Here is a 13,830-nt window from a genome sequence, read left to right on the forward strand (position 1 = left end):
GAATCTATGGAAACTATTCTGGTGAATATGTTCTTTTATACAGTGCCTATGTGCTTTAGACTCATTAACAGTAATAGTTGTCGATAAGTTAAATTAATCCTACAATTCCTTTTTATTTTGAGTGGTACAAAAGGCTGTTTGACAAACGTCATGTTGTAGCTTCTCATATAAAATCCAAGATGGCATAATGCCACTTTATTGGGTACAGAGAACACTCGTGTGGTCTGCTGCTGCTGTAGTGTTTTTTTTTGTGCCATTCTCTGGAAACACTACAGATGCTGGTTGTTTCGAAAAATACCAGTAGATCAGCAGTTTATGAAACACTCAGACCAGGCTGATCGGCACCAAGATCGATGCCACAGTCTAAGTCACTTCTATCACCTTTCTCCCTCATTCTGGTGCTCAGGTTGAACTTCAGCAGATTGTCTAGAAGTGTATATCAGAGATTCTCCTTTGTATTTAATGTAAAATGCCACGTCTTCCCCTTTATATACAGTATATAACTCTTTGTTATCTGAGGCATTTCAAAACCTTGGGCTTTCCCCTTTTTTTCCCACCACTCCCTGAGACAGCAGGAGTTACTGTCAGAGCCCTATACCTGGTGCTTCATCTCTTTCTCGTCCTCTCTTTGCACACCCTCTCCATCCCTCTTCTGAAAATCCTGGAAAACATAAACATCCGTCCAGCCCGTGACATCACTCAAAGGCGCTGCGGAGGCTGGCTGGATTAGGGAGAAAGAGTTGCCTCAGTCCCCACGGTGAGCAGGGTAAACATGGAGACCTGACGATGGAGTAATGGAACGGTGCGAGGGACCCGGCGCTCCGGACCGGCCCGGCTGCCTCTCGTCTCCACTAAGGGCCAGATGGCTGCCGTACACTCACACACTCCCCAGTATACTCTCCACGTCCATATAGTCGTCCATGTCTCTGCTGCACCAATGTGGTTTGTTATTTACTCTGCACAGTGTGAGGCATGAAACACACACACACACACACACACACTGGTTGCAGAGCTGCATGTGTTGGCGTGGTCGAGCTCACGTGCATGTCCTCTCTGTGGTCTATGGACGGAGAAAATCAAAGGTATCTGTTGGACTTTCTTTCATCAGGGTTGTTTTTGTGATTCTTCTAACTTCATGGAACTCGGCACGTTCAGGGAGCTGCTCTGGGTGTTTATGCGGGGGGGAGGGCGGGGGGGTGTTTAGTGTAGCTGAGGCCTCATGTTAAAGGCTCAGAGAAGTAGGTGTGCTTGCCTTTGTCCTTCTATCACTGCAAAGACAAGTTTAGCTCCATTCCTGTGAGGACATTCTAAACCGGTCACCATGGCTTTTTGAGGGTTTAGAAGTGGTGATTTCCGCAAAAAAACAACAACTAATGCACGCGTCACGATACTAGCCCCGAGCCGGACATGGAGCCACTGTCACAAACACAAACCTGATCCGAAAATGCAGGCTTTGTTCTCCAAAAACAACACTGGGCTCTGACTTCCCTCGTCAACACACACACAGCTGCAGCAGAGACGTGGACAAACTGGGCCTCTGCCTCTGTAGCTACAGCGGACACAGGACAGTCCACTGGGTCTTCTTCAGGCTGGGCCAACGTTAGTTCCTGATTATTCCATACCTTCACGTTTAATTCTGCCCTATCTTGGTGTTGACAGTTGGTGGGTGTCTGTAACCTTGGTATCATTTTGTGTTTACATTAATTCATGAAGCCCCATAATTACAAATGAAGTTTATTATATCTTCTTATAGGATATGCAATATGAATGTTATATAGAATTTAATTAATCCCCTTAGGGAAAGTATTCCTCTGCATTTGACCCATCCTAGAATTTGGAGCAGTGGGCTACCACACTGAGTAGTGCCCGGGGAGCATTGGGGGTTGGGTACCTTGCTCAGGGGTACCCCAGCCCCTTTTTGGCTAGGTGGGGATTTGAACCCGCGTCCCTCTGGTTACAAGTCAAGTTCCCTTTCCACTTGGCCACGGGCTGCCTATTGAACATGTTCAATATCTAATATCTTGACGAGTAAACTGATAATATGGGTGATCATTTTACTGTGAATTTCTGTTTTTTTTGGTTCCTACCTGCGAGATTTTGGTGACGGAGTGCGATGTGTGCACGTGTGTGAGTAAAAAGTGGAACGATCCATGAGTGTCCTTCCTACAACTCCATCATCTTTAAAGACTTTGAACGAAAAGAAATAGCAAGACCTCACATCTGCTATTGATTTTAACACGCATGTACTTCATAGAATATGTTTCACATTATGCTGAAGCTGAATAAATCCCTGACCTCTGTGCTGTTTTAAGAAAGTGCATTACTGAATCTTGCCCGTTCCTCATGTTCTAACAGTTGTATTTTTGCCTGAGTGCAGTTTAGTTTAAATCCTTTGTTAATCTCCCTCAGTAGGAATGAATACACTTAAAGTAATCATGCCTTTCTTTGGAAAAGCATAGTTGTGTCCAGTGAAGCATGGAAATACAAATACTACTGAGATTTCCTTCCTTTTAAACAATCGTTAGGATAACGGCTGTCATAAATAATCCTCCGATGAGTCCACATCTGTCAGATTAGGAGAATTTATACACATGGACCTTCCAGACGCTGCCATTATTGATTCATATAATGACTCGTGTGGTCATCATTTGACAACAGATACGTGTGGGATTCTTTGTTGCCAAATGCAGCCACTTTAACTGTGAATCATGTGAACGCAAGGCCAGTCCCAAGCAACTCTGATCACTCATCGCTGCTTTGTTGCTTCAGAAAATATGGCACAGAAATGAGCGTCGAGTCCCTGTTTTGAGTTGTGCATCACCAATAAAGGCCTTGTTGTTCAGTCCATGATGTATTTAGTTCTAATATGAAAGGATAAATCAATACTTAATTCAATTCAGACGTCGGCTTAACAAGGGAAAGGAGGAGGTGTCAAGAGGAATGTCTCCCTATATTTACCTCGTTTGGTTGTGCATTTCCCCCCCATTTATAAAACAATGCCTTACCCACAATGCATCACGTCAACCATAACGCTATTACAAATCAGTGACGTTGACGAGAGAGTCATTTCATTTCACTTTGGCCCAATATGAAAGCAACGCTGATGCGACATCATCGTCACTGTTGATTGTAAATACGCAAACCCTGCAACGTCTCATTCGGAGCACAACATCTGTTTCATCACGAAGTACAAAAGGCGACGTGATGTGGACTGAGGACGACCTCACAACTCCGAGATGGGTTTTACTATTTCTTTTATGCCAACACTGAGGAAACATTTAATCTCACATTTCACACCGACACACTTAACACTTGTGGTGCTGAAACCAGACTTCAGAACAATGCACCGGGCGAAAGACGTGTGTAATGGAACCACACACACCACTAAACACCACAAAAGGTTTCAGACACCTGACAGCCTCATTACAGCGTCTTAATCTCCATTATAGTCAATTTGACCTTTTCACTCTCCTCTACATGTCTTTTGGAAATGATGGGGCCAGCACCACCAGTCCATGCTGGATTTTATTAGTATTTTTCCACTTCTTGCTTTGCTTGTTCAGTCTTTACTGTCCTCTGTCCTCTGTCCACCTGCCAGTAAACTGTCTCTCCACCCCTTTATTGTGCCGTCTCCAGATAACAGTCAAAGCAGCTAATTTAGCTGATCAAACCCCTCTGAGAGCCGAGGAACCGGTATTATTTTCCAAGTTCAATTAGGTTTTTATTGTCACAGGAAGACCGGTGTCAATCGGGAGACAATGCCACGCTTGAATCGACACAGAGACGAACACAGTGGGCGCCCACTGCTTTTTATTTTGTCTCGATGCCTGGGGACAATTTGAGGCAACGATAAAAATATGGACGAAGGTGAGATTCTAAAAAAGGGGATGTTGCCGATCCATGGGGATCAATTCATCTCAGTATTTTACACTCAGCCAACAAAATTGAAAAATGTCCCCAGTGTCCCATTACAGCCTCTGCTTTCACCTCCTTCCTATTTTGGAAAGAAGAAGGGTTCCAATTGATTTTCAACATAAGGTAGATTCTTTCCCTTCTATGAAATAACGGGGAAAAAGGTGAAAATGTGTCACTTTTCTGTATATGCCCTAACATTGGCAGACCTTTAAGTTGCGTTAACTCCCATGAAAAACAAGATTTAACCGACAGTAAGGAAACAGGTTTTAGTGGGTGAGTTGAAAGCCAAATATTCCCTGAGGCGAAGTTATATTTACTTTGGTTAAAAAGGAATACTTTACCAATTTGTATTTACTAGAATGGGGTAGTATTTTTACTGTTAGCAAAGATGGTGGACACTGTTTACATCCTGGGAATGACGTCCCGTTCCCCTGCGAGTGTAAACTTGAAACTACAACGCTAATTTAAAGGTGACATAGACCGGAAGCTCCTATTAACGCTGCGTTTGTGTGTGTGTGTATCTGCGTCATTACCTCATTTATGAAACCCTAAAGTTTCAGAACAAACAGTTCAGCCACTGCTGAGAAAATAGTGTTGTATTGTTTTCCTGGGCTCTTTCTGATGATGTCGTCATCAGAAATCCTCACCACTCCTCTCACCACCGTAGCGCCTCCCGGTGCGGGCACTAGTCCGGGCACATCCGGTTGCGTACATTCAACCACAGAAGAAGAAGAACTACTCTCGTTGTAGCTGCTGAGATGCAGAGCATCCACCGTGCCAGAGGGGGAGCTGTGTATCTGAGAGCTGGCCTATCTATTAAGTCACTTCCAGGTACCTGGCCAATCACAGGACAGTGGGAAAGCTCTCGTTGGCTGGCCAATCACAACACAGTCCACGTTCTGGGGGTGTGGTTTTGGTCTGAAACAGCGCGGCTGACGAGAGCGTCAGTGAGGAGATATTTTGATCGGCTATTTTGCAGCGATTGTGACGTTTTTAACCATGAAAACAAGTTAATATATGTAAGTAGACCTCCATAACTAACATATATGTGTGATACAAGCATTCGATGTCGCCTTTAAGGTTCAAATAAAAAACCTTGAACCTTGAACCTCAACCTTGAACCTTGAGAAGGTCTAAAAAGTGCGGAATCAGAGCGTTGAAGAATAAAGGATATTTCTCGACTCAGGGGAAACTGAGGTTACCGCCCATATTCTAAGTAATACAAAGCTAAATGCAAGTATTCCTTTAAGAGCACAGAGCATCTGTAAGCTGTCGTTTAGTTACGCATACACGTAAAAGTCTGTTTTGGACATCCATCCATCCATTTTCTACCGCCTTATACTTCACATGGGGAGCTGTGTATATATATATATGTATATATATATATATATATATATATATATATATATATATATATATATATATATATATACATACATATGACTATGCACTTGTTGCTGCGGCCCAAAGTGATGATGTAAGCACCTGGGTTCACAACAGTCCCATCTCATGTCTTTAAGGCACCATGTGACATGACCTCACGAGCTGAGCGGACGCCGTCCCGGATCACCTGTGAGACTTAAATGACACGCTTCAGAGTCTCTGCAGCAGCACAAAGCAAACAACAAAGGGAACGACCTCAGGCTCGTACGTACGCCTCGTCCAACAGACGGAACACGCTGGTGTAAAGTGGTTCCTCCTGAAATAAAATCCCCATGAGGTGTCTGAAAGCGCTTGTCCCGATACAACTTAACAACATTCGGGTGAATTATCTGAAGGCAAAAGTAAACTTTGTGATTATGTGGACATAAAGATTGTTGTTCTAGGCTTTGAGACACACGTTTCCGAGAACCTTCAACACCAGTTTAGTGGCTTAGAGAATAATTGATGACATCAAGATAAGAATCTTGGCAATGTTTAAAGTTCAGCCCAGAGCTTTTTTTTCCCCATTAAAACAGATCTGAACGCGACTGAATGGGAAGCCAGGATAATGGGAAGAACATATGTGAGGGTTTTTTTTTTTTCAAGGTAAAGTTTTTATGGTTTAATAATACAAGAGGTCAAATACAGACTCTGTGGGACTGGAAATGATCAATCACACATTACTAAAAGTCCTTTCTGCGAGCAGAGAGACTGTGTTTCTGTGCAGTGAATGGTTAGGCTTGCAAAAAGCTCATCAGTGAATCAACGCAGAACACAAACACCCTGGAAACACATCAGTCTCTTTGGTAATTAAAGTGGTTTGTTGTTCATTTTAAACCCAAATGTCGGCTGAAAAGCATTCACTTTGAAACGTTTCATCACGGTATTGATTTAAAATAAATAAATAAATAAATAAAGTGTTCGCTTTTTCTTCTTTTTTTTGCACCCAAAGCGAATTGAAGAGAAACAGTTGAGGCAAATTGTTTTATTATTGCAGAAAATCCTATGTGATTGACTTAAAAAAAAATGCGTTTTTATAGCTTATATAAAATATAGCTATATATATATATTATAGCTTTAGAGTATTGTTTGCATGTTTGCCCTGTGTGTGCATGGGTTTTCTCCGTGTTCTCCGGGTTCCTCCCATAGTCCAAAAACATGCAGATTTGGCACTCTAAAATGACCCTAGGTGTGAGAGTGAATGGTTGTTTGTCTCTATTGGCATGTTTCCACTGGCTCGCCTCGGCACGGCACGGCACGGCACAGCAAAGTTGCGTTTCCACTAGCACAGTACCTGCCACTGATTGGTCAGACTGCCGTCACAGGAAGAGATGTCCAGTACAAAAATCAAGCTGCACAATGCTGCACTGTAGATCAGTTAAAAAGACTTAACAATACCAAAAATGTGGGTTAATCTCCAACAACTACCAGGGAAATGTCTAAAATGCCGTGCTGTGCCGTGCCGTGCCATGCCGTGCCGTGCCGTGACCATAGTGGAAAATGTGAACCCTGTCTTTAACTTAACTTGCCTACACACAAACCCGTGTGCGTTTCAACACAAAACGAAGAACAACAACCTCTCCTGGTATGTGAAAGCTACTGTAATTCCCTGACACACTGGGGAAAGGGAGGGGTGAGTGAGTGGAAGACTGTATTTCATCTGTTACAATCTGCAGCCTCACTGTAAGATGTCTCCTACACTTGACTTTAAAGGACAAAAAAACAATATTTCTGATTCACCACCAGAGGAAGCCCACGTACCACTGGTGGTACACACACCACAGTTTGAGAACCAGGGCTGAATGATAGGCCAACATTACTGTCTCCAGAGAAACCTGCTCATCACTGTCTGTCATCCTGGCAGAAGGTGCTTTCACCTTTCGAGGCGGCGCGACACATTCCCTGAAAATGACCTCTCAACAGCCGCTGACACTTGTTACAGAAAGAGAATAAAAACCGATTGATCTCGACAAGGTTGAATCACTAGTCTGAGGAGGAAAAAAAAGAACAAGTTCTCTTTCTCTGACTTGAAACCAGCTTATCCCCCCCATCTGCCGTCTCTAACCCTCTGTACTCTGCAGGAGTTGAAGGCAAAGTGTGTGAGACAGACATAAACAATGACCTTAACTGGCTGTGAACGTCAGGGATGAGGAGAGCATTAGCAATGCTTCCTCGAGACTCGGCACTTTGTTTAACCAGGAAGCCGCTTTGTTGAATGGCAACCAGTACTTTGACCACTGTATTGTGCAACTTCTTTTATGTTTTTTTTTTTTACTTCCTCCTATTGTGAGCAGCACAGTCCATACATGTCATCCTCAGGGACCGCCCACATTTACAGTACTGCTGTCATATGAAAAGCCCTCTCGGGAGGTCTGAGGAATTCCACGTCACGAGTTGGAGCTAGAGTTTATAAGTCCTAACTTCCCATACACACGGAGCACAATTGGCCAGATCCCTCAGGAAAACACACAGCTTTAATAGTGTGGTGGAAGAACAGTGTAGGGAACATCACTCAAAAAGCTTCTATGGACGTGACTGCTGTCAAACATGTCAGGGTTTGTTTTTTTCTTTTTAAGTGTTGGATTGAGACCGTCTTTGACAAGAACAAGATGCTCTTGCAGAGCTCAGTTCGTTGTTCCCACGGTGATAAAGCACACCTCATCTCATCTCAGGAGTGACTGATACAAGCTCACACAGTTCTGCAATACAGTACAATGTTAGCGATTCATGAGGAATCACGTTTACACCTGATGCCATTCAACATGTCACTGCAGGGAGCATCATGAGCACCTCCACGCCCCAGCTGCTCAGCAGGTGACGGGACAAACGCGTGCCATGACCAACGTGAGAGAATGCAATAGAGACAAGACCTGTTTGCAGGGCGTCCTCTGATCTAATCTCCTCCTCCTCAGTCTGGCACATGGTTTCTGCTGGGATGCCAGGAAAACATGTCCAATTTGGAGAAGTTTGAAAGGCAGGGAGGGGACAGTAGGGAAGGCTGACACTGCCCTCTAGTGGAGAAACACGAGCAGTACACAATAATGTCGACGTAATAGTAGTGTCTGTGGATTACATATTTAAATACAAATAAATATATATTTTATTATTTATTATTATTCATTACTGAACAGGATGGTTATTTTAGTTGTGATATTGTTTGTTTTTTTTATAGTATATTTGACAGAAACCAGGCCTATTGATCTAATCCTCTGTGACTGTAGCTAAAGAGTGGTCAGAAATCTAAGCCCAGTTTGAAGAAAACTTGAAATGCTGCATATTTAGAACATTATGCCATTTTCTTAAAATTGTTTAAGGTTCTGAACGAGCAGAGGAATAAAAAAAAGAAAAAAAGACATCAGCTGAGTGTTAAGAGTCACAGTGACTGACCCGGAGTCGGTGGATGACAGAAACAAGACTCATTTTCGAAATGTGATTCTGGAAAGTTGATCTTGCAATTATGTTATATTTTTTTATAATTCATAATTTTCGCAGGCAGAGGAAAAGTGAACGAATGTTGATGGCTTATTGTTTTTCAAATAATGTCATTCACAGTAATTATTACATGGTACTGTATGTAGTGGGCGTTTTCTAATGGACCAAGCGAAGGCTCTTCAATGATTCAAGGTCAGAAAACACCCAGCTTAAATAAAAATTACTTTATTTTTTAAAATAAATGCATTTTTACAGTCAGAAAACATGAGCAGCAGGACATGCACTGCTGCTCCTGACACTGGAGGCAAACAAAAAAACATCAAGGTTTGATTTTCTCTTACCTCTGTTTGTTTTTTTTTTTGTTGGTTTGTCTCAAACTCCAGGGTCTTAACAATGTGTCTCCTTCATATGGACATTATTAAATGGCACACTTCATTTGTGACAATACCAGACATTTAAGTGAAGTTGAGCGTTAATGCACAGAAAGTATCGCGGTCGGTCTAAAGAATGAGCTAAAAATGCAACTCGGGGCCACAGATATTTCAGCCACGAGTGGTGGAAGAGAAAGCAGAAATGAATAAAGTTAAGCAATGATACAAGAAAGAAAAAAAAAATACATTTAAAAAGGCATACGTATCTGGATTTTTAGGAAAAAAATATATGTACTCGACAAACATCTTCAAACCTGGAGTTTGAGATTAGTGTTATCTTCATATAGTATATTCATATATATCTTCATCTGAAAACTCAGTAAGACCACAACATAAGCAGGCACAGTTCTGAATACTACAGGTCGACAGATGCCCCTCCCCCTCCCCTTTTACTTCTGAAAGGAAAAACCTCCAAACCCTGAAAATGCAGAAGAAAAAAAAAAACAAACTGTACAATTTCTATAAAACGTTTGTGTTTTTACATTAGTTACAAAAAAAACAATACTTTCCAACTAACTAACTGATCCTTCATACTGAGGAGAGAAGAGAGGAACGTTGGCATATTCATTCTTCAAACCCAGTGACCTTTTTTGCTGGTGTGTAATGATAAAGATAAGAATAACAACAATATTAATACTATACGGTGTGAGAAAGGCAATTAAAGTTAATGGCGGCACAAGGACAAAAGGGAGGCCTTGTGATATGTAGTGTAACAGCACTAAGCTATGAGATGTCAGGGGTGGGGGGGGGTGATTTCCCTTCTTGTGTGGTCAGAACAGCAGCCGGAGACGCACACCACTAAATATTAAAGCATTTGGATGCATTCAGGTGAGAAAATTAAAAAACCCTTAAAAGTCTCAACAGGAGACTGCCTTGAATGTGGATAAACAAATATCTTTAAAAATTAAAAACTGCCAATGGGGTGAGACATTTTAAATACACGTGTACTTAGTTCCAAACAGAGTTTTTAAAACTTGCTTTCAGGAAACACTAAAAAAGGACAGAATGAATGGCTGTAACAATGTAATGTAGGCTGCTGATTTAACAACAAAAAAGACACGCGTCCCTGTGCAGTGAACTGTAGCGTGTCCTCACATACGGTCTATTAAATAGAAACCTCAGACTTTCAAGTGTCACCTGTCAGTGAATATGATGAGTCTGGACTCTCCACGTCTGAAACAAAGACAAACAACAAAAGCAAAAAGAATACAAAACAAAAACAAAAACAGCTTATTCATAAACAGGACTGGATACTGCACAAGTGCTTACACATGACTTCAATGGAGTGGAGATTAAAACCTTCATATAGAGTGGACAGGATGTACAGTATGCTGCTGTTCACCCTCTGGATTAGACTCACTGACGAAGTCCATCTTTCAGGATAAATAATTAAAAGTGTGGGTATCTGTGGCACTATATCACAGTACGTTTTAATAACTGTTAAACGTCAGTTCCTTTAGTCCGGATAAAGAAGAACGAGAGAAAAGGACAGCAAGACAAAAAGTAACAAAAGGAAAAAAAAAAAAGAAGGATCTTTGGGATTAACATTTGGTGTTTGATTGGTTTTAAAGGGAAGTCGTGGACGCAAGTTGACGGCCGTCAGTCCAGGAGGAGAGAGGAGGCAGGTGGGACGTGGTTAAACAGACCAACACCTTGTGTCAGGTTTGCATGAGACTTCTGTTCAACCACAGGAGTTTGAGTTCAGAGTTCACCTGGACTGCAGTCACCACAGAGTAGTGTTGTAACAAATGACCTCGTCGGCGACGACGCAAAAACAATAAAAGTAGTGTCGGTGTGACAACAGTTGACTCTTCAGCACATCTCCAAACAATTAAAAAAAAAAGACTGAGAAAAGTAGAATAAAATAAACCCATACAATGCAGTTCCACCCCCACACAGACTCTCACCGCTCCCTTCCTGGCCCCCCTGACCTACAATTGTTGACCCCTGGGTTGTTGCTGCAGCTCAGACCCAGCCGCTGGTCAGTTTATAGAACATCTCCTCATCTAGGGACTCGTTCTGGTCCTTGGCACGCGTGGACAGAAAGATGTAGCCACCGATGAACTCATGGACGACCTTACAGTCCACCTCGGCGCAGACAAAAGACAGACTGGGCTCGTCCGCAAACTCCACCGTCACCTGAGCACACGGAGTAGAAGACGTGACAGCAGTCAACCCCCATAATAGTGGTACCACGTATGCAATTATGGGATGTAAGTCATGTTATTATATTTTGTATGATCCACAGAAAACAGATGAAGGGCATGAAAGCTTCACCGACCCTCTCGTGTGATTATTAGTATTATTTTAAATACGTTCCGTACCATCTTGATCTCCCAGTTGACGTTCCACTGCTTCATGTTGCTAAAGCGCCAAGTCTTGATGGCATCCCCGTTGCTGGCATCCATGCGGATCAAACGGTTGTACGTGATGCCCATCAGCTCCTCTCGCTTCACACCCTGAAACCTGCGGGGGAACAGGTTTCGGAGAAATACACCGTGTAGTTAGAGTGTGTAAAATAAACGAGCTAATATGTCATTTTCAGCACATAAAACTGAACGCGTATGTATTTGAAATTCAAAAAAAAAAAAACATACTTGGCAAGGAAATGAGTGATTCCAAACTCAGGCAGGGACTGCCACGCCTGGATGAAGCGCATCTTGGCCTCAATGAGACTCATCTGGGCCACGTTTTGATGGGCCTCAAGAATCCGGGCTGAAATCTAAACAAATAAATAAAAAAAAAACACAATGACAAACATTTCTCACATGACATGTCGGCGTGGTGCCACCAGAATGGAGGAACACGTTCCCCACAAGTAAACAAATGCCTTCCATCACCACGATTAAACCACCCAAAGCTCCCACAACCACACGCATCCAACATGTATAAACAAGCTGTGGCCACAGAGCCGTCAGCACAGTGTCATCCAATAACCACAGAGCTGTCACACAGACAGAAAACAGACAAATAGTATAGCATTCTTTCATTTATAGGGGACACTACTGAATACCCTCTATATGAGCACTAATTTCAGTCCTGTCATGTCTGTGTAATTAGACATTAGTTATCCATCACCGCTTTGCCTTCCTCCTCCTAGATGATGCGTGTAGCTGCTGCTTAGCCTTGCATTTATGAGATATGACACTGGTCTCACTTTTGTGTACCAAAAGTACACAAAAGTGAACTGAATTACAATAACCAGAGAACTAATTAACTTCACGGTGATGGATCGCTTACCTTCCGCAGGTTTCTAGTCTTGTCATTACTTACTATGCATACATGAATTTAAAATCAGCAATAAATATTCAGGAATATTTATATATGACAATATCCAAGGGGCGTGGGTTTGAAAAATGGTCCCACAGTGATGGAACTGAATGTTATAAAATCATTAAATAATTATGACTTTCTTATTAATGCAAACAAGTTCCCAAATGTGATATGAAGTGTGTCAAAATTACAGACACATGATGCAGTAAATATGGAGTGAACATAGAGACACAACGAAAAGAGGGACATTTTCTATTCTACTGCAACTCTACGTCTATGCTACTACAATGACTACAGTATGTCCAATGTTTCCCACATACAGTATAAACTTTATTTAGCCAGGTCACCCAGGTGGCTCTTTGTACGAGATATTCTCTGGAGTTATATTAAGACTATATGTGGATGCCTCGGCCGTGACGACAGCTAGAGAAAACATTGTGTAGTTATTTTGAAGCCCTGCCTCACCCCGGGAAAAACATGTGCCATTTTAGCATGAACGGGGAAATGTTGACCCTTTTCACCGGCTACCAACACATGCCCTGTGGGAAACACTGGTGTGGTACAGCTACTTCTAGTAAAAAGTGAAGAGGTAAGACTTGAGACAATCATGCACGTATCTACGTTTTTTTGTTGTTGTTTTTTTTAAAAAGGCACCCAGTGGACACACATCTCAACTTACCAAGTCCCTGATATAGCCTGGCTGCAGAGGGGAGGAGGAGGGGATGGGAGGAAGATCACAGAGGAATGAAGGAGATGCAAACGAGAAGAGAGAAACAAATAAAGAAACGGATAAAGAGAACAAGCAAATAAAAGCAATGTTGAAAGAAAAAAAAAAAAGAGATAAAACAACAAAAGAGGCAAAAACTGTGTAATTAAATTTGAAAGCATAGCTCAAGTCTGAGGGTCATGCAACGCTTGGCCACAGGAGAGATGCGAAGCAGCATTAAGACAATATGTAAATAATAAGAGAAAGGAGGAAGAGGTGTACAATATTTGTGCAAACTTTGAATTTCAAGTCCAAATAATTGACGTTTGAACAGTAATGACAACGCTTTGGTGCAATTCCTCCTCCAGCCACATGATGGCAACACAGACCAAGCAGCACACTTAGGAGGCACCAAAATCTAGGAGTGCCATGTCTCCGTGCTCTTAAGAGTTTATAACTGTGACAGTTATCATTTGTTTCCTCTCTCGTGTAAATGTATAGATTTGGCCTGAGACCAATCTAGTACACATAATCTAAAACATTAGTCTGTGTCGGTGTGTATCCTTGAGGAGCTGTGGCACGGACGTCTCCTTGGACAAATCTGACCACAGGAAGTCCAGTTTAAGGGAGGTGGGGAGGGGTCGCAGCTGA

The 13,830-nt window shown here is 42.3% G+C and overlaps 1 protein-coding gene across 4 annotated transcripts in view; it reads right to left on the reverse strand.

Moving 5' to 3' along the window:
* Positions 1–8,978: 8,978 nt before the first annotated feature.
* fermt2 (FERM domain containing kindlin 2) overlaps positions 8,979–13,830 on the reverse strand; it is a 38,868-nt gene continuing 34,016 nt past the window's right edge. For 2 of the 4 annotated variants that reach the window (XM_058614982.1, XM_058614984.1), the window contains 4 exons: positions 13,153–13,173; positions 11,798–11,922; positions 11,525–11,666; positions 8,979–11,339 (listed from right to left, as the gene is read on the reverse strand). In XM_058614982.1, coding sequence (XP_058470965.1) covers positions 11,166–11,339; positions 11,525–11,666; positions 11,798–11,922; positions 13,153–13,173 — 462 coding nt within the window. In that variant the 3' untranslated portion in view covers positions 8,979–11,165. The remainder of the gene's footprint in view (positions 11,340–11,524; positions 11,667–11,797; positions 11,923–13,152; positions 13,174–13,830) is intronic. The other 2 variants (XM_058614983.1, XM_058614985.1) reach the window with 1 other exon arrangement.

Source organism: Solea solea, chromosome 18, assembly GCF_958295425.1.
Source record: "Solea solea chromosome 18, fSolSol10.1, whole genome shotgun sequence".
NCBI lineage: Eukaryota > Metazoa > Chordata > Actinopteri > Pleuronectiformes > Soleidae > Solea > Solea solea.